The 27,393-nt window shown below is 33.8% G+C and overlaps 1 protein-coding gene across 2 annotated transcripts; it reads right to left on the bottom strand.

The window, feature by feature from the left end:
• Positions 1-489: 489 nt before the first annotated feature.
• Positions 490-19,105, bottom strand: LOC143059227 (tubulointerstitial nephritis antigen-like). Of its 2 annotated transcripts, none has more exons than XM_076232717.1 (10): positions 18,150-19,085; positions 11,390-11,456; positions 10,208-10,318; positions 6,386-6,618; positions 5,480-5,630; positions 4,485-4,653; positions 3,722-3,767; positions 2,972-3,092; positions 2,557-2,602; positions 490-772 (listed from the first exon to the last, which is right to left on the bottom strand). In XM_076232717.1, exons 1-10 carry the CDS (start codon positions 18,457-18,459, stop codon positions 602-604), a joined length of 1,425 nt encoding a protein of 474 aa, XP_076088832.1. In that variant the 5' UTR covers positions 18,460-19,085; the 3' UTR covers positions 490-601. The 2 variants fall into 2 exon arrangements, with proteins under 2 accessions (XP_076088832.1, XP_076088824.1); XM_076232709.1 differs by lacking the exon at positions 490-772 and adding an exon at positions 779-1,176 and having other exon boundaries at positions 18,150-19,105.
• Positions 19,106-27,393: the final 8,288 nt, after the last annotated feature.

The raw sequence follows: 27,393 nt of genomic DNA, 5'->3' as shown, positions 1-27,393 counted from the left end.
GTACTCAGACCACATCTTTTTCCATCTATTTGATATTGCTTTCAGTGAATTCGAGCATTGTGTGACACGATATAAATTGGTATTATTTTACGTGTACTTTTTTTCTTCTTCACTACCAATGTAATGGAGCTCAGTTTTTTTTTCATTATTATAATGACTTAAAAACTTTTTGTATTTCTATGCACCCATCTTATGTTATCATTGCTCTGTGTATTGGGATTGGGTGATATTAGAAAAAATAGATAAACCGTCACATGTTATAAATAATTATTCAAATTCAGCAACGACGAAGGTCACACATACCTATCTAAAGTCAGAAAAGACACAGGCCGAAAAATTAAGTAAAGACATGAAATGTCCTTTGTTTATGTGTGTCTGTCTTTGTGTCGTCGTCAATTGAATGATGTCCTTTAGACGTATACTCCTCGTTTATTGTTTATACTTTGATTTGATTGAATGTATATATAAAAGATAAAACAAAACAAAATATCTATAAAAATATTTTATCATTCTGCATGAAGTCAATTTTATTCAATCAGCGTATCAACGTTGTTAAGGTCCTTGATCTCTCTGTAATGTCTCTATGAAAATGCCAGTGTTCTTACGGATCTCTATTTCTCTGTATTGTCTCTATATATTCTGTCATCATCGCTGATGATACACTTCCCCAGGATGATACAATACACGATTCGACCTTACATTCATCAATACCTCGTCCTATCTTCACGTATCCACCTTCACCCCATGACGTTCCCCACGAATTTACTCCTAGCTGAAACGGCAGGGTTTTTGATATTATAAAAGGTTAATATAGAGGATAAGCATTTTAGAAAAATATATTTATGATTACATTGATAATTTGATGTGGAAAAATTATTAAATGCTGAAGCATTAAGTTTAAGCACATTATTGTTTTCCATGAACAGCATGCCATTATGCAATGTTCCCTAATTAGACTAGGGGTTTAGGGGTTGTTCGTCTTTTCTTTCCTCTTTCTCTATTATATACATTATACAACCCATCTCTCCTTAGAATGCCCGGATGTTCAGTATTAACAAGCCGCACGGTTATGTCAGCAGCTAATATCACAGCCTCTATATTGCTTTCATTCACATTTCTCCTAATCCTAAAGGAGCCATCTTCACCCCACTGCATTCCCCAGGAGTTCAAGCAAAGCTGTAAAATGCAAAGTAACGTACAGGATACTATATATATTTTATCATCATACGTCGGGTTAAACTGATGGATATTGCTTGATATAAGTAAATAAATAGTATATAAGAGATAGAGTAAAAAGCTATGAGGGAAAAGTTATTATAACATGCAAAATAAATACTTTATAGTTGTCTTGAGAACAAAAATAAGCGATAAAAAGTATCTAGCTATCATATAATTAAAAGGTAGGAATAATGAATACATTACCTTTCATTTGCCGCCATTGTATCTTCTGGTTGTAAAACATCCGGTTTGGTCTACGAAGCATGCGCATAAATTTACATTGGTAAGCAGAAGGCACAAATTAGCATGCAAATCAGGGCAACACAAATAATAGAACGGTGGATATATAAGGATGAATAAATACACGATATATTAAATAATACTGTATTCACAGAAGCAAACAATACACTGTATAATTATAAATATATAGCTAGAACAGTAACAAGTAAACATATTTAGTTTTCTCCGAAAGTACAGTTTTTTTCTCGTTTTGCAGGCGATTTAAGGTAGAAAGCTAATTAATATTTCTGATTTTGATTAAAGCAAAGCTGTAATAAAAAAGGCATATGTATTTATTTTTCGTTTATTGTTGGCAGTGGAATTGAAGTAATGAAGAACTACAAATCACAATTACTCAGGGACTACAGTAATTTCTATCTCTTTGTCTTTAAATTTATAATAAGTTTTTTTTTACTCTTTCTCAAATGACAACGATATCAAATTAAAAATGTGTCACAGCTAAAGTCAGTGCTATTAATGTTTACAGTCGGCACCTCATTTCATCCTCGTTTGCCACTGGACGTTAAGCAAACAATAATGAATCAATCAATTCCATTCTTAAAAATTCACCATTTTGCACTTTTTAACGTGGGGTTTTTATTTTAGATCCATGACATGGGTGTTTGTTTATTGATTGTTCTATGTATAAGTGTAAATATTGTAGGTGTTGTTTGTCTTTTAGTTGTTGTCTTGAGTTTTTCTGTGTTTTTTACCGGTTTTAGACTATTGAATTTTGGCTTGCATTTTTATATCATCCGCCTCAGGGCAAGAGCATGAACATTTCAAATGAAAATAACCCTTGGTTTATACTAAACCAAGACAATGAGCAGAATGTATTTGTTATAGCAGTTTGTAATGTAAAAGTCCGCAATAAGACCTATCTCTGTGTGATTTTTAAAGTATCGACCCGACCAGGCTTTGCCGACATTAAATGTCACGTTCTTTTCAAACCTCAGTATACTAATTTAACAGTGTCGTTCTTATCAAACCTGAGTATACTAATTTAACAGTGTCTTTCGAAACACCCAAGTTTGTATCATTTTACAGCGACAATCTTACCCAGTACTTTAACTCTACGCCACTGGCCTGTCGCTCAACACCCCAGCTACAATTTAAAAAGAAAAGAATGAGTATGAACATTTTCTTATATCTATGAACAAGTATACATAAAACCTATTCTGTTCATATTTTTTTTCAATGTGTTTGAAGACAGCAGAGCTAAAACCAACTTGGCGAATTATAATTAGATAAGACTAACAAGACACTTTAATCATAAAAATCAACCTTTGATTATAAACAAACAGCGTATCATGTAACTTTGACTCCGAGGCATATTTCATTGAGACTTGATTTTAAAAAAACAACCATTAATCATTGAACGAAAAAGAAAACAACAACTTTTTTAAAGGAAGACAGATACAATTCAAAACTGAGATCTAGTAGATATTTTAAAATATCTCCTATGTCAACATACCCAATTATCCTTATAGAATGGTAACCTTTGTCATCGTCCGCCATGTTGTCAGGCTGAATTCTACTGTAACTATATACACCGCTCTTATACATAAAGAAATCCTCTTTTACTTTCAGAATGGCTGTAACAGATATGTTTTGATAATATAAAATAACCGTCAAGGTTATTCGTAAAAACGTATTATTTGTTTTCTTCTTAATACACAAAAAGGTTGTATTTGTAGATTCTCAAGTATGCTTTGATTGGTTATTTTTATGAACTCCAGTGATGTTTGGCAAAGATGTTCAAATGTAGGACATTAATTTTGGTATTGTTGATTTTCTGTTGTGGACCATTTGTAAAAGGTGTCCTACCGACGTGTATTCCGTCTATATCAATCAAAGTTAAGGAATATATTATCTATTCTAAGTTAACTTGAACCCCTCTTCCCTCTGTAGAGGAATCATATGTTCATAAGTAAAGATCAAGTGCTTGCTTCATATACAGTGAATAACTTGGTATTCCCTCCTCCATTCGACAATTTGTTGTGCATATATTTACCGTAAAGTCCGAACCACATACCTCATAAAATTGAGAATGGAAATGGGGAATATGTCAAAAATACAACAACCCGACCAAAGAGCAGTCCACAGCCGAATGCCACCAGAATGTATTTTTTCTCACTTACATATTTAGCATAGTGACTGTCATGATATTAATTTGCAATGCTATCAGATAGTTATAATTCAGTTAAGTATTAATTATACCGACCTTGTACTGGTCCATTTTTCATAATCTCCATCATAATTTCTCTTTCCTAAAATTGACAAATGAACTCTGTGTTACCGTCTGATATCTAATTTATTATTTCTACATAAGCAACTTCACCATGTTGAACTTTTCATACGGTCTAAAAGTACTATACGTATCTAACAAAATTAACCTTTAACGAAAACTATTAATTCATTAATTTATAGATGAGATAACAATATTATCATTATTTTTTTTGGTCATTAATGCAACAAAAGCATTCACATGGAAAGTATTCCTAACTTGAAAATTGAACACATTTGCGACACTTTATTAAAAATTTATCGCTTCGTGGTACATGTGGTAGGCATAAATCAGTTCAATTAAATTCAATATTTTATTCGAAAGAGCGCAATAGAGCATAATAGCGACTGAAATACTTCGACATTTACATTTAGTGGTAATTAAACTCCAATTACTGAATTCATATACCATGTTGAAAAGCGAGATACAATTCGGGAAATAAAATATCACTAGTCGAAGTAAAACATACATCATGTCTCAAAGTAAACACGTAAAAAAAAGACAAACAACAGTGCACAAAACACTAAATAACTATATTACTTACATTACTTCTGATTCTATATGGCGGTGTGGAGTGTAATAACTATATTACTTACATTACTTCTAATTCTATATGGCGGTGTGGAGTGTAATAACTATATTACTTACATTACTTCTAATTCTATATGGCGGTGTGGAGTGTAATAACTATATTACTTACGTTACTTCTAATTCTATATGGCGGTGTTGAGTGTAATATCTTTTCCAGTAATTCTTCTCCAGAATTTGGACAGGTAACGTTTCTATAGTTTTTACTCTTTCTCATTTTACAAAAGCCAGCATTATTTGTTGATCCGCTTTCGTATGGATAACAACTATCAGTTACTATTCTAAAAAATAGCATTAATTAAGACTTAAACAGACAGCAAAAAATAAACAATACAATAAAGGCATGACCGGTGTTGCTGAACTTGACGAATTGCAAAAAAACACCAGAGGAAAGCACAAAGAAGCTTAGAAAAGCACTGTCCCGTTGCGTTTTTTGTTGTGTATGTACTGATTTTGTGTCATGGATAGATACCCCCATATCCTTTGTTTTTCTATAAGTTTGATATAGATAACTTTTATTTCCAATAGAGGACTCAATATAAGCATAGTCAGTACATTGACTTTTTATATCAAACAATTGCAAAAGACAATACACAAGAAAATAAAAAATAGAAATACAACTGAAAAAAAACATGAAATATAAATTGAGTTGATTATACATGCACTCACGTAAACCAGTGTGTTTAGTGTTTATTGACCACGCACTAGAAGTCGCATCGTGGCTGATGCATATGAACAAATAGTTGTTCATATGCAGGAGTCACCAAGGGCAGGTGGTTAAAGGACACAGAAATATGAACACATGAATACTTTACTACACAAGCATAAACTAATACTCAAAAAGAATTACCATATGATAGTCCTCCTCATGGCTAATGCACATAAATTAGATTAATATGTAGTTATGATAGATAAAACAGTAAATCATGGGTGCTAAACAAAAAACTTGACTTTGTACCTGTTTTGACTGTCTGATAAAAGTTTGTAACATTAATACAATACGGTAACTCTCATGCACAGAAGGATGTGCAATTAAAAAACATAATATTGTAACTATTTAAAAACAAAACTTACTTTTTGGAGATTTAACCACACTGGCATACATACCCATTCTTCCGTAAAAACCACCAAGCTTTGTCGAGGTAGCCACCTTCGCATCCAAGTTGTCCTTTTACATTACAGGAAATGAGATGCTGTGGAGATAACTCTTCTGGCAAGACTCCTTCTGATTCAATTGCCAGACGATCAGATGCAACAGCTAGAATAGGTATCAAGCAAACATTTTACCATATAAGGGTAAAATAAATTTTAAAGGTAATTAGATTCAAAAGCTACCAATATATGAATGACATAAGATTAACACAAAAATTGTTTTCAGTAAGTGCTTTCATATTCAATTTGCTTATCCGTATTCTCAACTTTCAATCATGCATAGTTAGAAACCGGAATCAGGAAATCGGGGGCTTGTTTCAATTGGTCAATTACAATTACATTGTCAGCAGACGATCAGTCATACTCATTATTTTGTCTGATTGAATAGAACAGGAAATAACAAATAGACTAAAATGTAAGGTTAAATGTCAAAAGGTTTAGGATCTACATTTATATCACTACATCTATGTTTTATGTTGAATGAAAACAGCGAGAATCTTTTATGAGCAAGTTATTTCAAAAAGAAAGGTACAGTAGCTGTACATATCAAGTTCAAATGAATAACAGCTTAATTAGCATATATAGTATGCTTCAAGATACCAAAAACTAGCAAAAGGGATTAGATCTTGTGAACTTTGCTTTGTTTTGTTTTGTTTTGCATACTAGACAAGAAGTAGGGCCAATAATCAATCATTCATTCAATATTCCATTCAAAGATGGGATGTATTAAAGTACGAAGAAATTATCTGGTGAGCGCCAATGAAACTGGAGCATAACACAAGCCTTTGACAAGTAAGCTACAATACAAAACTTGCATCCCCATTAAAAAGAAAAGAATTAATTATAGATGCTATTATTTACCGGCTGTAGAAAACGCCCACGATGCAGCACAGTCGCCTTGATCTCTCACCGGATGTATATAATTAGGCCATTTTTGACGAGAATCAAAGGATTCTGGAGGTTGATCAACACTGTCCATTATAATAGGGTTCATGTTGAGAACTTGGTCACTAGGTGGCATGGTTCCCAATCTGTATTTTATACCATCATTCAAAGTCTTTCCCCAGAAAAACGAATAATTCGCAGCTTTCCATCTAAAAGTAAGACAGTCTTAAAATACATATCAAAACTAGTTAAGTTAATGAGTTATGTTAAAAACATACCGATTGAAAAATAATTTTCGGTCTGTAAGTGGTCCGATATAGTCCCTAGTGTTGACAGTTGGTCACTTGCCATTAATTTTTATACCCCTTCCAAATTTATTTCTCCATGTTTAATGCCTCAAATTGCAAGTAGGGGGGTGAAATTACACTGTAAAAAAATTTGGGTCCAAAATTTTAAAGGAAAGTAGTGATTTGGTCCAGCTGAAAAAGGTTAAAAATTAGCACTTCGGAAGCTGTCAAAAGATTTCAAGACGCCCTTAACATCAAATTGTCCATATTTTGAGTTAGAGCCGATGAAGTTTTCTATAATTTTGATATAATTTGTCCAAAAAGTAGTACAACACACTGTAAAAGTTTCTTTGAGAAAGCGCAGGTGGGATTTTTTTTATTTTCATTTATGTTCTAAAAGAAATGCACTACGAAATAATTGTGGTCTCGGACCAAGTGCTTTACGATTTTATGAGAGAAAAAAATATAAAAAAACTTTTTAAACATCGTCGTTAAAACACGTAACTATGAGCAAATTGTAGTCTCACTTTACAAACGTAAGTTGTTTTTTGAAGACTACGTTCGAACGATATTTTTACGACATCTGAAACTGTTCTTCGAATGGTAAGATTACTTCAAGGATTAGCTTATAAGCATAATACTAATAACGATAATGATAATAATGCAGACTTATGAAGAGAGATAAAATTGTCAATTGATTGGTCGAAAAACTCATTGGTTTTTTGGAGTAGTTTTATTCTTAAAACATATCTATCATTACATTGCGTATGTTCATACTGACAAGGCTTGTTACCTTAAGTGGAATGGTTTATATTACAGAAGTACAAAACATGCTAATAATATTATAAAACAAGAGGCTCTCAAGAGCCTGAATCGCTCACCTGAATTTTTTTGGTTTAATCTCTCATCAATGATTATTTTTGCTTTTCAATTTATTTAAATGTTCTTTGAATCGTCCTATTTTCTTCAAAAGCAAAAAAAAATCATTTTCTCCTATGTTCTATTTTAGCCATAGGAGCTATGTTTCTTGAAATACAAGGAAATGAAATATAAAATTTATACTAGATACTCTGAAACTCTGAAACTCATTTAGCCTAAGTTTGGCTGAAATTGATACAGCAGTTTCATAAGAGAAGATTTTTTAAAGTAAGTCAACATGATGAACAAATTGTGAAAAAAGTCTTTAATGGGCAATAACTCCTAAAGAGGTCAATTGACAATTTTGGTCAAATTGACTTATTTGTAGATCTTACTTTGCTCATCATATTTGCTGTTTACAGTTTATCTTTATCTATAATAATATTCAAGATAATGACAAAAAACTGCAAAATTTCCTTAAAATTACCAATTAAGTGGCAGCAACCCAACAATTGGATGTTTGATTCATCTGAAAATTTCAGGGCTGATATATTGACCTAATGAACATTTTTACTCCATGTCAGATTTGCTCTTAATGCTTTCGTTTTTGAGATATAAGCCAAAAACTGCATTTGACCCCTATGTTCTATTTTAAGTAACGGCGGCCATGTTTTTTGACGGATCAAAAATCAAAGCACACACTTTGTGCAGGATAATCTAAGGAACAACCATGCTAAGTTTTAACCAAATCCATTCAGTAGTTTCAGAGGAGAAGAATTTTTAAAGTTAGCAAATATGATGAACAAATTGTGAAAAATTGTCATTAAAGGACAATAACCCCTTAAGGGGTCAATTGACAATTTTGGTCATATTAACTTATTTGTAGATCTTACTTTGCTGATCTTTTTGCTGTTTACAGTTTATCTTTATCTATAATAATATTCAAGATAATGACCAAAAACTGCAAAATTTCCTTAAAATTACCAATTAAGTGGCAGCAACCCAACAATGGTTTGTTTGATTCATCTGAAAATTTCAGGGCTGATAGATCTTGACCTAATGAACATTTTTACTCTATGTCAGATTTGCTCTAAATGCTTTCGTTTTTGAGATATAAGCCAAAAACTGCATTTGACCCCTATGTTCTATTTTAAGTAACGGCGGCCATGTTTTTTGACGGATCAAAAATCAAAGCACACACTTTGTGCAGGATAATCTAAGGAACAATCATGCTAAGTTTTAACCAAATCCATTCAGTAGTTTCAGAGGAGAAGATTTTTTAAAGTTAGCAAATATGATGAACAAATTGTGAAAAATTGTCATTAAAGGACAATAACCCCTTAAGGGGTCAATTGACAATTTTGGTCATATTAACTTATTTGTAGATCTTACTTTGCTGATCATTTTTGCTGTTTACAGTTTATCTTTATCTATAATAATATTCAAGATAATGACCAAAAACTGCAAAATTTCCTTAAAATTACCAATTAAGTGGCAGCAACCCAACAATGGTTTGTTTGATTCATCTGAAAATTTCAGGGCTGATAGATCTTGACCTAATGAACATTTTTACTCCATGTCAGATTTGCTCTAAATGCTTTCGTTTTTGAGATATAAGCCAAAAACTGCATTTGACCCCTATGTTCTATTTTAAGTAACGGCGGCCATGTTTTTTGACGGATCAAAAATCAAAGCACACACTTTGTGCAGGATAATCTAAGGAACAATCATGCTAAGTTTTAACCAAATCCATTCAGTAGTTTCAGAGGAGAAGATTTTTTAAAGTTAGCAAATATGATGAACAAATTGTGAAAAATTGTCATTAAAGGACAATAACCCCTTAAGGGGTCAATTGACAATTTTGGTCATATTAACTTATTTGTAGATCTTACTTTGCTGATCATTTTTGCTGTTTACAGTTTATCTTTATCTATAATAATATTCAAGATAATGACCAAAAACTGCAAAATTTCCTTAAAATTACCAATTAAGTGGCAGCAACCCAACAATGGTTTGTTTGATTCATCTGAAAATTTCAGGGCTGATAGATCTTGACCTAATGAACATTTTTACTCCTGTCAGATTTGCTCTAAATGCTTTCGTTTTTGAGATATAAGCCAAAAACTGCATTTGACCCCTATGTTCTATTTTAAGTAACGGCGGCCATGTTTTTTGACGGATCAAAAATCGAAGCGCACATTTTGTGCAGGATATACTAAGGAACAATCATGTTAAGTTTCATTCAAATCCATTCAGTAGTTTCAGAGGAGAAGATGTTTGAAAAATTGTTAACGACGACAGACGACGACGACGACGACGACGTCGACGACGACGACGACGGACGCCAAGTGATGAGAAAAGCTCACATGGCCTTTTAGGCCAGGTGAGCTAAAAAGAGATAAAACTAAAATATTATTTTTTTCAATCGTGGTTAATAAGAGTTCATGTTCAGTCATTATTTCAACTACCAAGGCACAGCGATAATAATATCATACTGTTGAGGAGCAATATCAAACCAGTGAAGGATAATGGTGTAACACCAAATATAGGTTCCGTATTATATGTTTTACACCCCCGACTCTCATTATATAAAGACACTTGTGCCATTTACTATGCTACATGATACAAACAAAAATAAAACACTTGTATCTACCCATAGTTTGCATTGTTGACTAGCTGTATCATGTCTGGTTGTACCAAACATACTTCGTCAGTACATCTCAGTTCAGCTTGGTTTGGATTGGAGGGGTTCCGGCGGCATGTACTGTAACCAATTTATATCATTTATACAAATATTGCAGACTTTATCAAACAAATAAATCAGCTGCATTATTAAATTGTTGAAAATGTTGTAAAATTCACGATTAGATACATACGAAAACTTTTTGACACATTTCGGTGTCATTTAAAAAACAAGACTGACATTTCCACGTTATTAAATCTAATATAGATTAAATTTCAAATAAGAAGGAGAATATATTAAAATGATCACCCTTAACTAACCAATGACACCTGGTCGATGACATGACTAAATTTACTTTGATGATATGTCAGGGAGTTTATTTTAAATGATATGGTAATGTTTTATGTGAAGAAGACGCTATTTATTAACAGATTTAAACGTTTATCGAAAAAAATGCATATATGTAACACGTATAAAACAGTAACAATATGTAGTAGTTTATCTCGTTGTTATCATGCAAAGTTCAAAAAGACCATATAAATCAAGAAAAAATTCTTGATTTATTACTGTTTTAGGTCTATTTTTCAACATCTTGCGAAAACAAATATGGCGTATGCCTTAAAAAATATCTGCCATCCAGGAATTCATATGTACAAATAAGATTGTTATTATTTTTATATATACCCTTAACAAACTGTTTTATAATAGACCCTAAGTTTAATTTGTTGTATCTTTTTCTTTATTTTACTTGTTTTTGAGCTTTATGCTGAGTCAAGACGTTTCCAAATTATTTTAAGTTGGTCCTTATGTTGTGATACATTTTAACATCGACACACTCTATTTGCGTCTGTAACACGTCTGTACCACGTCTTTAATCAGTGGTTGTTATGGTTGGTGTCTGTCATTTTTGTTCTTTGTTTACTATTTTTTCATAAATCTAGTCCTGCCTCGTTTTTAGGTTTTTCACATTTTGTCATATCGGGACTGACTTTACGGTATAGGTGTTCATTGTTGACGGCCGTTTGTGAAATCAACATCATTCGGACTCTGGTGGGTAGTTGTTACATTGACAATCATACCACATCTCCTTCTTTTTTTAATCATTTGAAACAAATATTGGTGTAAATCATTCAGTGGGTCTATAAATCTTACCACTGGTTACAATTGTTTGTGAAGACGGAACCCACTCTATATTCAATACCATTCACCCTGCAACCACCTGCAATCAAACACAATTTCAGATCACAGTACAATTAAAAATGACAAAAAAAACACAAAAAAAACAGACAGAGTTATTAAAGTTTGTGTTTAATGATAGATGTTTCACAGTCTTTGTTAACCAGTTGTTCACAACCTTTCAGACATGAGGTAATTAGAAGCTAGACAAACTGTTAACAATTTAATGTACTTCACTATTGTAGAAAGTTGTAGGCTGTCCGTTAAAATGCAATTTTCCAATTTTGTTATCGTTGGAATGATGTCCCATTGACCTTTTGTACTAACCCACATCTTATTTTGTGCTTACAACTACCTGATATATCACCATCTCGAAAAAAAATAACAAAAGCACAACTTCTGTTTTTAATTTGAAGTGATAATATATTTTCATATTGGCGTACATTCAACGGCCAGACGCAAATATTGTATAAAAATAAAATTCACTATGGAAATGGGGAATATATCATAGAGACAATAACGAGCAGAAAACAGCCGAATGCCACCAATGGGTCTTCAACGCATCGAGACTGAAATCCAGCACCAAGAGGTGCTCCTCAGCTGGTCCCTATATAAAACTGTGTACTACTTCAGTGAAATTGGATGTCACACTAAACTTCAAAATATATAAATGAACTAAAATTAAAATGCACACAAGACTTACAAAGGCAATTTGAGGCTAAAAATCCTTATTGAGGTTGATATATTGACCAGTATAAAGGACAGGACATTTTTAAATGGGTAGAATATAATGTTGCCATGGAACACGAATATGCAACTAAATATTTCTGATTTTGTTATAGTTACAAAAATTACGAAGTAAAATAACTTTACTAGACTTTTTATTGGACTTCATAAGACCATTGTTTTACAAAGAGGAGATATGATCTTACTAAAATACCATTTCCGAATATGTTATAACTGTAAGTGGATCGAAAGATTTACATTTATCATACAGATTTAGTTGAATAATAAATTCCTATTAACTTTAATGTATGATATAATATCAATCATAATTTGACCAGTTGACTTTACATAATAAATATTGAACTTGAATTGATATGCATAAATCTGTATACAAATTGTTTTATCGTCGTGTATTTACTGAAGAATTAAAATAAGATTAATGCATATTAACTTAGTTCAGTTTAGTTCGCAATCGAACTGCTGGTACGAAATATACCGACTTTTCGACTAAATTCTATCTTTATTATTTGTTTATACTGCGAGAATATAATACCCATCACGTAAACAGATTATTGTGAAGATGATGAATAGTTAAGACAGGCCAAAGACAGGGCACATCAACACAATACTGTAAAGTGATATTTCTTTTGTGAGATAGTCAATCTACCCTGCGGGTAATACTGTCTGAAGGTTACGTCCGTGCAATGGCCAAAGTTCAAAATTAGTAGCAAACATTCCTGCTCAGAATAACTTATTTCTAAAAGGGTACTAGGAAATGTCTGAATGTTTTTGTTCCAATGCTTAACTTTCCAAAATACAGATACTATATTGAAAAGTTAATCACAGTAAATAAAATTGAGAATGGAAATTGGGAATGTGCCAAAGAGACAACAACCCGACCATAGAGCAGACAACATACTTTTACTGTGTAGACACTGACAAATGTTGCTTTTATTTTCTCGCTGCATTGAAGACCCATTGGTGGTATTCGGCTGTTGTCTGCTCTATGGTCGGGTTGTTGTCTCTTTGACACATTCCCCATTTCCATTCTCAATTTTATTGATCCATCGATAGAAGCAAAAGACCAAGAACGTAATTATTATTTGTACACATTATTTGAGACAGTTTGGAATGACATATTGGTCGTATACGTTTTACCACACGAATACCACGAATAATATCAGATATCAAGTACACGGAAAAAAACCTTTCGAAATGCTCATGTTTTTCTCTGACTGTTTAGGATGTCTTTACACTAAACCCATTTGATTTTGGATGTGTACTGATTGATAATTTAGTGTAAGATGCATGATTTTTGTGTATTAGTTTTTGGTGGCTTTGAACTATCTGTCAGTAACTGCGAGTTTTTAGTGTCTTTTTGTTGTTGTATACAAGTCCCCGGCCACGTCCACTCTGTGTATCATTTGTTCTTGTATTCATTTGATTGTATTTATATCCATCTGATGATTTAAGCCTTTTACGACGGTTTTTTTTATAGTTCGTTCTTATGTTGTACTGTTACACCACTGTCCCAAGTTAGGGGGAGGGATAGGATCCCGCTTTTTCCTTTAATTTTTTGTCTATAAATTAGGTCGTTAGTTTTGTCGTTTGATATTGTTTTACATTGTCATTTCAGGGCTTCTTACAGCTGACTATGCGTTATGGGCTTTGCTCATTGTTGAAGGCTGTACGGTGACCTATAGTGGTTAATTTCTGTGTCATTTGGTAATCTTGTGGAAAATTGTCTCGTTGGCAATCATACCACATCTTCTTTTTTTTTTTTTTATATTATATAGAAAATCAGTATCTGGTAATCGAGGTAAAATCGTAAAACGACTTGAAATGAATACGATATGTTTGTATCACTAGATTAACATGTATTCTTGCTAGAAATTTGGAGCAGATTTAACATATTCTTATGTAAAATGAGAATAAGTGCTCATGATCTTAAAATTGAGAAAGATAGATATAGTAAAAAATACATAGAGAGAACTCAACGTCTATGTCATAACTGCTTATCACATGGATCAAATTCTATTGAAGATGAGACCCATTTGACAGTAAATTGTCCATTATATGATGAACAGAGGAAATTATTATTTGATAAAGTTATCACTTTTTGTACTAATTTTAAAGAACTACCTAATGATAAGAAATATTTCTGGCTGTTCACAAATGAGCATTTACCAACTCTCATGTGCCTAGGAAATTACAAATATTAAAGGTTTAGAAATGAGATCTGGATGTAAACAAAATATATGAAGTAATTTAGTATTTTATTGTTATAAGATTTAATATAATAGTTATATAAAACACATGTTGTGTTAGGCTCTGATCCTGTCCATAACGTTATAGTATGTATTCGTTTTCTGTTTTGCTTTTTCCAATCATATTGTGTTGTAAAATGATGCCCTTTATGGGTTCTTGATTAGATTAATAAAATTCTTATCTTATCTTTTCTTATGCCAATCGGATATTCTTATCTTCGTCTCATTCCAGAACAAATATAAGGAAATTGCGATGTATCGCAAATACTTGACTTACTATAATACTTCTTATAAGCCCTTAAGAAAAGTACACCCAAATTCATTGAAAGATAACACTTTTATAAGTGTCTTCCTTTTTTGTCAACATCCCTAGTCTACCACCTTCGATATTCTGTAAAAGTGGACACTTGTGCCTAATTCTGGACTTAATTGTCGGTCCAAAACGGTCTCACTACTTAGTTAAATGATTATTATAGCACCCATACACGTGACACTTTTCTGAAAAGTTCATCTAAAAATTGTCAGCATAAATAAAACTAGACGAAGGATTAATGTAATCGAGACATAAATAGACCAAAAATAGACACACCACACTGTTTTCCACAATGATCAAGGATTTCATATGATATTTATGTGTCATGATTCTGCAGAATGCAAATATAAATTTAAGCAGACCCGTATGTAATTATATAACTATAAGTATAAACTATCTACTGCTTAATTAAGGAAGGGGAAACATAAGTTCAGCTTTGAACACATTATATGTTTTCTATAGCTTGAATTGTTTTACATTTGTCATTCGAAGCCTTTTTGTTATAGCTTACTATGCGGTATAAGGTGTTGTTCATTGTTGAAGGGTGTTTGGTGACGTATCAGTAAACAAATAACACACAAAAAAACAGCAGTTAAAATATTATAGTTTTCTTAGAGACTTAAGTTGACAATTATTTTATTTTCTATATATTTTATACACGACTTTCAACATAGCTAAATATATCTAAATGTTCATAAAACAGTATTATATATCAATAGATGCATTTTCTAGTGAAAAAAAAACAAAAATTAAGCAAACATCTATTAAGAATAAAGATGAAAACCTTTGTCATTTTCTTAAATATGGGTAGATGAATAAGCTGTGAAAATATGTCCAATTCGGATTCCATCACGTTAGTGGCCAACTTCTATGTCATATGGTAAAGTTGGATAGTTGATACCACATCTTCGTATTTTCAAAATTATCGGGAAAAACTGAGGGCTGAGTATCAAATTCAAATTCTCACAAAGCGCATTGCTAGAAGTGCTAGAATCCTTAAATTCAATGATTGCTGTTTTCGTTATCAGACGAAGTGTTAGAAACCTTAAATTAAATTATTTCTGTTTTCGTTATCTGACGAAGTGCTAGAAACATTAAATTCAATGATTACTGTTTTCGTTATCTGGCGAAGTGTTAGAAATCTTACATTCAATGATTGCTGTTTTATTATGTGACCAGGAGCTAGAAACATTACATTCAATAATTGCTGTTTTCGTTATCTGACGAAGTGCCAGAAACCTTACATTTAATGATTGCTGTTTTCGTTATCTGACGAAGTGCTAAAATCCATACATGTGTACATTCAATGATTGCTGTTTTCGTTATCTGACCCAATGACAGAAACCTTACATTCAATGATTGCTGTTTTTGTTATCTGACGAAGTGCTTGAATCCATACATGTGTACATGTTGAATGGTTTTACACTAGTAATTTTGGGGCCCTTTATAGCTTGTTGTTCGGTGTGAGCCAAGGCTCCGTGTTGAAGGCCGGACATTGACCTATAATGGTTGACTTTTGTAAATTGTTATTTGGATGGAGAGTTGTCTCATTGGCACTCATACCGAATCTTCCTATATCCATGCAATGATTGCTGTTTTCGTTTTCTGACGAAGTGCTAGAATCCATACATGTATACATTCAATAATTGCTGTTTTCGTTATCTGGCGAAGTGCAAGAATTATCAAATTCAATGATTGCTGTTTTCGTTATCTGACAAAGGGATAGAAAACATGCATCGTTCAGTTCACCATAATGCATGCATAACCAGGACTCAGGAGATAACATCTTGACATTTTAAGCTCCGACGGCATTAGTTGGTGATTTGATGGTCGCAAATTAAATTTACTGGCGACGCGTATTTGCGATCATCAAATCACCAATTGATGCCGTTGGAGCTTAAATACAATATTGTTATCAACTGTCATACGTCGTCTGCTAACCAAGGTGACAGGCAGGAAGTTTAGACTGCCATTAAGAATGTGTTTTTGAGGGGGATGAAATTAGTTGCAATATGCCACACGACGACGACTGAAAGTGCTGATTTACAAGGTGGTTGAGGGTCTGGTGCCGGCTCTACCAGCCGACAATTTTGTCATACCAGCAAGACCTAAACGAACAATAAAAGCCAAAACTTATTCAAACTGTGAAACTGACAATATCATCGAACGTCAAGTTATCAATAACACCAGAGGACTTAAAGTACCAAATAGCAACAAACCACAGTACAAACATTCATTTTTTGTGGAAACAACTATTTACTGGAACCAACTACCAGATAAAGTTGTGCATGCAGGTTCTGTAGAGGCATTTAAGACCGCTCTACAAGAACACCGCCTATAACAACGGCGCTCTTCTCCACCGTGTATAAAAGCCTAAACAGGATTCTACAAGTACCAATACAGATACAGATACAGAAGTGGCCTAGTCAGTTTTTGTATGCTTATTTTTACACGTAACATCGGATATACAACGTCCCCATTTCAAGTGTACAAGAAAAATGGAACTTCAAGAAGACTTACTTTGACTTATAATGATTTTTCTTTATAAATTATGACTTGGATTGAGAGTTATCTCATTGGCACTCATACTACGTCTTCTTATATCTATTTATATATGTTTTAAAGTACTACGTAAGATATCTTCCTCCAAATAGTTTGGTTAAAATAGATGCAAAAGATACGAGGACAAACAGGCACGGTGTAACATAAACAAACTAAAGCAGATTAAGTTGAAAATAATGTCAACTTTCGTTTTTTATTCGAATCGATTTGATTTTCGTGTATTCAATTGTTTTTATAAAGTCATTTAGAAATTTCTTATACTTCTTTTTATTACAAATAAATTCTTATCAATGACTAGGTCAGAGGACATTCATATTTACATTATTTGAACAAAGGTCATTCGTGGACACGATTTTAAATCTAATTAAGCAAGTTAAATACCAGATTAATACTGTAGACATTCATTATAAAGGTGAAATTAAAGTCAAACAATAATAAAAGGGTTACAATTAAACTACCGAATCCCAAAATGTTTTTAAGATTAAGACATTACATTCGCAACACTCTTAGGTCTGTTATCTCATTTATTTAACTATAGATTAGAAAATACAAACAAATATTATCTAAGTTCAAAAGATCAAACTGTTTGTCAACTTAACTATCAAAGTATACTATATAAAATGATAATGTTTACGTTTATTTCATGTTTTAGGTTGTAATGACCTATAAACGAAAAACGTTGACATATTGGACATTTTTATTACGAAAACTGTATTCAATTGCAATGGTTGAGGTGAATGTTATGTACTGACTAAGTTTAAAAACAAAATGCCGTGCTTGTGGGCTAAAAATGGAATGATTAACCAAAATAATGCAATGATAATATTTGAATTATAAAATTATTATAATAAAAATTGATCCCACTTACGTGTTATGGGCTCTGGATTCCCTCCTATACAAATTCTCTGGAAATCTGGACAGCAATCACTGGCAGTAATATTACAAAACATATCACAATAACAAATACTGTCCAATATCGGAACTGTACATTGGTCATCTCTCCCGGGACAACACGGACCTCCGGGCTTTGTCTCACAGTACGGGCCTCTCACATCATCGGCCATTTCAATAAATCGTTTCTTTCTGTTCAATCGTTTGTCACAAACCGAAGTATTAATTAAAGTTACCATAATTCCAATTGCAAGAACAATTCCATGTTTAGACATTTCTAATATCATATTTTGTCCCTGAGTATATGAAATAATTTGTTACAAATCTACTTCGTCGGTTAGTACTTCATTACATATATAATTGTATTGAAATAGAATACTGTATTTCCGTTCAAGTTTTTACCTTACTATTTACTTAAATAGTACTTATTAAATATCCTGCTTTTACTTACAATACACAAAAATAATACCACTTCATCGAGAATGCTTTCCTTAAAATAAAAGTCCACGAAATGTTGTGTTAATCAAAGCTACACAAAGATGAGTGCACTGTTAGTTTGATCCAAAATTACAGCTTATTGAATCTATAATCAAATTTCAAATTAAAGTCCTCAAAATATCAAATCTGTAATATTTTTGTTGTTACTTTATATTCCAGCCTTAATGGTTATTCCAGGATTAGTCGGCAGTCATTGTCAGACAGGTGCGCGCTGAGGTCTAATCTACAACGTCAACCTATACATGTGGAATATTCTATATCTATCAAATATACTACATGTATACTGTGATACATGAAGCTGTATCCCATTAGAAGGTTGAATTACTCAGGTATATAAAGGATGACATAGATAATTGTAGGCCAAAATACCATGAGAATATATCTTTACTTTTATCTATAATTATAGTGTATTGTACTAAGACTTTATCAAACACTGGATCGAGGTGGATTGATACGCAGATTAAATACCACTTAAATCCTTATTTCATTCTTAATTGAGGTTAATGTCCTTTATTTAAATTTAAATGATCCAAAAGTGTCCCACGTTCTGTGTAGGGTAATTTACCTTTCCCTTTTCATTAGGAGATAGAGAGATGCTTCACATTCCTAACCAAATAAGTTGTAAGTAGATAATGTTACATCTGTCAAACCTATAGGATGACACGACAGGCATGGACAATATCAACTGCATATTATACAAACATTACATTCTAATAATTATCACGTTACAAACTAACTGTCGTATAACAAGAATATCAAATATAATAGCTCTGTTCCACACAGAGAAAACATAGGTACGATATTTAGAACCATTTTATATAAATAAAAAAAAATGTGGTATGATTGCCAATGAGACAACTCTCCACAAGAGACCAGATGACACCGACATTAGCAACTATTGGGCACTGTACGACCTTCAACAATGAGCAAAGCCCATACCGCATCGTAAGCTATAAAAGGCCATGAAATGACAAATGTAAACTAGTTTTAGTTCACTTGTATGTTTCCGAGTTACAAAATTGTTAGTTACTTCAAAAAAAGTAACTAATTAATGTTCAAAAAAGGAACGAAAACAAATACGTAACACAGCAACAAACGACAACCACTGACTTACAGGCTCTTTACAGAATATGGCGCAGTTAAACATGTTAGCGGGATCCCAACCCTCCCCTTACCTGGGACAGTGGGGTACCAGTACAACATAAGATCGAAGTCAATAAATTTGTTGAAAAACGCTTAACCCATCAGATGAATAGCAATAGAAAAACACATAACACAGAGTGGACGTGGCCGGGTACTTGTACATCCCAAAAACAAAATGACACAAAGTACACGTAACAGATATGAGAGTACTAACAGTTATGGGCAGCTAGTTTAAAGCCTTTCACAACTCATAACAAGTTGCATTAAAGACTAAATTGTCGGGTTTTACTTAATCTATGGAGTTTGATTGATTTCTTTCCCAAATGGGTATTGAATCCTAGATTAAGTTTAAATTGTACCCTGAGGGCGAGAAGGAACGAAACACCGCCGAAAAGTTTATTCCTTGTTCAATTTAGGTCTATTTTTTGTGAAGCCACATGTATACATCATATGATTATCATATGATTTTTGTCCTGTAAGTTTCCAGGTGTATTCGAACATTACACTTAAATAAGATCATCCTGAACATGTATGACATATTTGCCACTGGAGGTTAAGCAACCAGTAATTAATCAATAATTTAGATAAGAACTTATGTGTAATATCAATTCCATAGATAAAACTAGTCCACAACTTTTCATTAAATATGATGCTGCATGATGTTGTCAAACATCTTTTTCGAATATTTTCATTTCAAACAATATTGTCCTACAAATGTTGAAAGTACACTGTAAAACTCGTTCTTAGAAATTAAACACTTGTGTTACATGTTTAGATCTAAACGTGTTTGAGATGGTGTTTAATTTCTAAACACATTTCTCAGTAAGCAGATGATATTTAAACATGACGTGAATTTAAACACGTTTAAAAATGAAAGTGTTTAGAAATTAATTATAAAAAAGAAGATGTGGTATGATTGCCAATGAGACAACTGTCCACAAGAGACCAAAATGACACATCCATTAACAACTACAGGTCATCGCACGGCCTTCAACAATGAGCAAAGCCCATACCGCATAGTCAGCTATAAAAGGCCCCGATATGACAATGCTAAACAATTCAAACGAGAAAACTAACGGTCTTTTTTGTATAAAAGAATGAACGAAAAACAATTATCACACATAAACAAACAACAACAGGCTCCTGACTTGGGACAGGCGCATTCATAAATACTGTGGCGGGGTTAAACGTGTTAGCGGGATATTAAACACATTTTTCTAAGCTAAACATGATTCTAAACACAACCACGTTTAGACTTAAACATGTAAAAAAAAGTGCATAAAAGATGTGCTTAGAATTGTGTATAGGATCTAAATACCATTTTTACAGTGTAGCTGACAATATAAAGATTTACGTTCGTAACTAGTTCATAGGCCAGGTACATTTTGTATTTATCTTTCGGGCAAGTATTATGTCTGCAACCCTTTTGTAAGGAAATATGGTCAACTAGACTTCATCCATCTAGCTAACCAATCAAATTAAAGGGGCGCTAGCTGTCAAATTCATGGTCACCGATTTGACTCAAATTCTTATATTTGATTTATAACAATGTAAAAGATTTATCCAAACTATCAAAAGTCTAAAATAAACAGTTTACATGACATGTATTGTCGAAATGCGCATCTGGTGCAAGAAAATTGGTTAATGTTATTACTACCACTGGGTCGATGCCTCTGCTGGTGGACAATTAGTCCCCGAGGGTATCACCAGACCAGTAGCCAGTACTTCGGTACTGGCATGAAAATACGGACTTTTTGTGTTATTAAAATTTGCTGTTACAAAATGATAGAATTTATTATAAATTAAGGAATGTATCTCCCTCATGCAAAGCTCTGATTCCTTTCACGGATTTGGCTATACTTTTTGGACCTTTTGGATTATAGCTCTTCATCTTTTATATAAGCTTTTGATTTCAATTATTTTGGCCACGAGCATCACTGAAGAGACATGTATTGTCGAAATGCGTATCTGGTGCAAGAAAATTGGTACCGTTAATTTTATTACTACCACTGGGTCGCAGATACACTGTGTCAGTATAGTGAGGTTTAATAAAATGATTCGTGTCGGTGGAGTGTCATGCATTCTACATATGAAAACCCCATTGTAAACATTCTTATATAGTCTACCTGGTGTCAAATCTGTAACTTTCTAAACAAACTTTCGGTTTACAAACGCCCTTCAATCTTAAGACAATATCCAACATTGAACTGATAAGTCGTTGAGAGATCAACTGTTTATTGGTATACAGACCCCCTAAGAGGGTGAAAAACTGAAAGTACAAAGTAACAATCATAAGCATACTATTAAGTCAACACTTATATAGTTTTTTTTATCGTGCACGGCATGTACTTTTCATGCCGTGCACGATAAAAAAAAAAAAAAAATAAACACACGTTAAAACTGTGCGGTACTGTATTTCTAGAAAATTCGAGCGCGACCATTGTCTACATCAATAAAATACAAAAATAAATCCTAATATGTGGGATTGACAAATAATGAATGGAATTTAAGGGGATACATAAGAAATACAAACAGCTCTGTAAATTCACAGCGGCAGTATTTGTTCATGTCGTGCGTAAATGAACATCAATAATCAAATATGAAGTTGCATAAAATGTATAATTCAACAATATGCACAACGATATAAAAAATGAGTACAAATATAAAAGGTAAACTTACTCTAGTGGTGGATTAAACTTCAAATAGAAAAAAAACAACGTGTTTCAGTTTTGGCAAATATCGAGGGATATATGACACTGGGGAGTGAAATGATAAAAAAGAACGACATGGTCAATTCGGCACTCTACCAAACAAGTACACTCATCCTCTGATTTCTTATGAAATCACTACATTTTCAAAAATTGAAGGATAATGTCATATGAAAAATTAACATGTGTGTCCCTTACTATGTTATACTAATTGTTCGTGTATCTAATTTGATTGAATAAAACACAATGTCTTTATTATAGTTAGTCAGCTTCAAGGAGAGTTACCAATTCGGTAATTGGTCTGATATAAGTTGTGCGCTTTCCGTCTTTGACGATGGCGACTTCTATTTTTTGAATTTTGCCGTCCGAGTTTGGAAATATCCTGTTCACTAGTCCTACGGGCCATGAATTACGTGGCGTATGCTGATCTTTCATGAGAAGTAAGTCAACAACTTGTAGATTACGACGGTCAGTTTGCCACTTTGTACGAATCTGAAGTTCATGAAGATATTCGGATTTCCATCTACGCCAAAACTCTTCTGCTAATCCTTGTGCACATTTCCATTGTGATTTCAACATATCCTTTGGACCGAATAAAGGAAACGGTTTCACGCTTGTGAAATTTTCATCGTAAGCAGAGACGACGGACTCAAAATACTTGGACACTCTGGATCAGTTGAAACTGGTAGTAATGGTCTATTGTTTATGATGGCCATAACTTCAGTCATGAGTGTAACAAGCAATTCGTGTGTAATTGTGAATGATCGTGTTCATCATGTTTGTCGTTAATCAAGAGGAAGTCTGGGCCCTTTATACAAAGGCTCTCTGGAAGATCTTTCGTGCTGATGGACCTAGTAGCCAAATCAGCTGGGTTTTCATTGGTAGACACATGAGAAAACTGAGTAGGTTGAAACGAAGATTGAATTCGGCTTACTCTGTTATCAATATATATGTAGAAGCGTCTTGTTTCGTTTGTCAGGTATCCAAATACTAAACGACTCTCTGTATAATCATGATAATAATAAAAATCATCTGGATTGATATCTAATTGATCTCAAATAATGTCAGATAGCTCTGCTGCTAAGACTGCAGCACACAGTTCTAAACGTAGAATTGTGTGTCCGTGAGATGGGGCAACTTTGGCTTTTTCGAAAAAAAAAAGCTAATGTTAACAGTATTTGTACTATACAGTTTGATATATGGAACAGCTGCTAATGCATCTTTAGAAGCGTCTGAGAATATGCTAATTTCTCGTTTAACACTATTGGCAAATGAAGGTCCATTGTACTTTCTAGATATACGAAAATTTTCGCTCAATGATTGTACCCACGATTCCCATTGCTGATTTAAAAGTTCTGGAAGTGGATCGTCCCAATCAGAAGTAGATGAAGATGAGAGCATCTGGCGCATGAGTAATTTGCCTCTTATGATCGGTGGTGCAGCAAAGCCAACTGGGTCATACAGACTGTTAATTGTTGAAAGAACTCAGCGGCGTGTAAATGGCTTGATGTCAGGAGATAATCTAAAGGTAAACTCGTCAAGTTCTGTGTCCCATGAGAGACCCAAGCTCCTCTGCATTGGAAGATCTGCCGATCCAAGGTCAAGGTCCTTGATATTTTTGGCAAGGTCATCTGAATGAAATGCTTCAAGCACTAACTTGCTGTTAGATGCAATTTTATGCAATCTAAGTCTGCCGTTGTCGTATAAAGTTTGTTTAGTTTATTGTACGAGATCAATAACTCCCTCTGGAGTTGCACAAGAGGTAAGCCATCATCTACGTAAAAATCGTTGCTAACAAACTCTTTCACATCAAGTTCAGCGTGTTAGACAGTTCGTTTCAGACCATACGTATCCACTGCTGTGGACGGACTGTTTCCGAAGACATATACGTACATCTGATATTCAGTTAGCGGTTTATCTAAATCGTTGTCCTTGTGCCACAGGAAGCACAAGAAACGTCTATGTTCATCTATGACTCTGAAGTTATGAAAAGTTTGTTCAATATCAACAGTTACGGCATAAGCCTCTTTCCTAAAGCGGAGTAAAATTCCAAGAAGGCTGTTATAAATGTCTGGACATTTCAACAAGACATCGTTCAAAGATAGTCCATGATGTTTTGCTGAAGAGTCGAACACTACTCTTACACTTTCTGGTTTCCTTGGATGATACACTGCGAACATAGGCAAGAACCAACACTCAGTACTTGGCGATAGTTTGGGTGCTATCTGGGCATGTTGTCGGTCTAACAGTTTCTGCATTAATTATAATTATAACACATGTGTGCGCTTTACGTAAATTCATATCGAACGATTTAGCTCTATATTCTGCAATTTGTTTGTTGTTTTCTAAAGAAGGTTTGTTGGGTTTAAATGGTAGTGGAGCGATCCAGTGTCCATCATCTTGTTTGAAGATTCCTGATGACATAATGTTCAAAAAGGTTTGATACTCAATTGACACGCCTTCCTTTTCGTCTAGTTGAGTCTTGTTGCAGATTGGGTCTAGTTTCACTGACATGTGGCTATCACACGGAAACAATGATGTAGGTCGTCCATTGTTCAAAATTAAAGTTTTGTTTACATTGACAACATTTTGCCTTCCTATGCATACATTCCCTACAATAACCCATCCTAAGGGCAAATGTTGTACGTACAGTACCTTGTCGACTCCTATACGATGTTCAATAACATGGTGTGCTCTAATTAGGTCGCGGCCTATTAACATCTGTATTTCAGACTGATTGTTAATGTCAGGATTACAACTTGCTATGTCCATCATGTGTGCATAACTTGAAGCTACAACAGATGAGGTTATTTCTTCCCAATGGTTTGGAAAGTGACACTAACATGTATCTGGAAGCTTGTCGTCCACTAGTAACGAACCTTCCTGCACAAGAAGCAAGTTCATATTCTGTTTCAGTGTCATTTTCTCCGAAGAAGTTGAGAAAATCTGACGTTGCTAAAGTCCTGTTGCTTTGGTCGTCGATCACAGAGTAAACAATTATGAAATATCTGGTCTATCAGAGTGATATACTTTAGCGAGTACTGTGTTAGCACATGATTTACTTGTATTGTGTATCGAGTCACATATTTTGGTACATTTGCTGCTTATTTGTTCTTTAGAATTCTCCTCCTTGTGCTTTTTCTGGGGTTCTGCTGTAATATCTATATGTAAGGCTGACGAATGGTCACGAGAACCACAAACACTGCATTTGACATCCTCTTTACATTTGTCACGGAAATGTCTCTTAGGTCCGCAACACTTGAACACAAACATTTTTGCTTAATTAAATCTCTCTGACAATGGTTTAGTACGAAAACCACGGCACGTGTTAAGTGTACGGTTAGTTCCTTGAAGCGGACACAAATCCTCTTTTGGCTTCTGAATACTAGTAATAGTAGGTAGTTTATAAACACTGTGTCTAATGTCTGTTTTAATGCTAGATAAATAAAGGCAACAGTAGTATACCGCTGTTCAAAACTCATAAATCCATGGACAAAAAACAAAATCGGGATAACAAACTAAAACCGAGGGAAACGCATTAAATATAAGAGGAGAACAACGACATAACACTAAAATGTAACACATATAGACAAAATCCCACGAGAATAACAAATATAACATATATATATAACATCAAAACCAAATACATGAATTTGGGATAGACAAGTACCGGGACACGTCTTATCGCAATGTGAATTTACACTTTAGAAACTTTCGCAGGACTTCGATTTCGATTTTGAGTGTAGATGTGGATGGTTTAGTGTCTTGATTGTCATATAAAAAACCAGGGTCATTACGCACTTTAGCAATGTTTTGCAGAAAAGGCACAAAGAAAGAAAATGGCGGATATGCTCCATTGTTTCTTGACTTATAACCATTGGCAGCAGTTGTCCATTTTTTCTTGAATAATGTAAGGTAATCTAGTGACATAATGATTATCGCCTAGAGACGAATAAAAGTAAGCGAATGTGGTGGCAAACCTTTCCTCTTTGCGGATTGACTCGATCTCAGCAGCCAAGTCAGCTAACTCGTAGAGTTCTTTTCGGTTATTGTTCGAGAGTTTCGGAAAGTTAACTATACGTGAGTGCAGTGACGATTCGATTATCTCTGGACTACCGAACCTAGAATCTAAGCGTTCCCATATAAGGCGCACTGCAGAAGCCGGATTATGAGCATTAGCACATCTTATGTTCTGAGCATGCTGTTTGGAGCTTGGTCCTAAATACTTTATTAGAAGGTCCAACTGTTCCAATAGATTTGTATCTAACTCAGTCATTATGTGTTGAAAACTAATTTTCCAAGATGAGTAATGTGACGGCTGGTCATCAAATGATATGAGTCTAGATGTGATTAAATCTTTCTTCACCATGAACTTGGCCAATTCTTGTGCTTCATTTCTCTGGCTTGGAACAAAAGATTGTACTGTAGGATTTAATGGTCCTAAAGAATGAATAGGAATGTTTACATTGTTTTCTTTAAAGTCTTGTTTGCTTAAATGTAAGGAATGATGTGAGCGCTGTTGCTCCACAAATTCTGCTGTACGTTGTTCTGTAATGTTACGTGTATCTGGTACGTTAGCACAACGATACTTTCTTTCAGACATTCTGTTTTCATTTGCATGTTGAACTACTGGATGAGCGATCCTTGGTGGTTCGTAACTTTCACCATAGTCTTTAAGATCGAAATCCAATGCCTTCTTAACAGCTTGTAATCCCGACTCAGCTGCGTCAACGTCTCGTTTCATAGCGAGGACGGTTTTCTCTGCTTTGAGTGTAGCTTCGCGGTGCAACAACTCCGCCTACTCTTTGACATATTTAAGTCGTATCTTAGCGGTTCCAAGTTTCACTGTTTGTTTAAAAATCTCTGATTGAG

This window comes from Mytilus galloprovincialis, chromosome 1 (genome assembly GCF_965363235.1).
Source record: "Mytilus galloprovincialis chromosome 1, xbMytGall1.hap1.1, whole genome shotgun sequence".
NCBI lineage: Eukaryota > Metazoa > Mollusca > Bivalvia > Mytilida > Mytilidae > Mytilus > Mytilus galloprovincialis.
Note: the sequence above shows the minus strand (reverse complement) of the source record. Positions and strands in the feature narration are given on the sequence as shown.

Bases quoted from the DNA above. Each gene is read 5' to 3' on its own strand.
- LOC143059227 (XM_076232709.1), bottom strand. From the start codon at position 18,459: ATGATATTAGAAATGTCTAAACATGGAATTGTTCTTGCAATTGGAATT. The intron at 6,619-10,207 runs GTAGATACAAGT...TCTTACTTTTAG, and splicing joins GTCAACAATGCAAACTATGG to ATGGAAAGCTGCGAATTATT. The intron at 1,177-2,556 runs GTAAGATTGTCG...TGCATTTTACAG, and splicing joins GCGTAGAGTTAAAGTACTGG to CTTTGCTTGAACTCCTGGGG.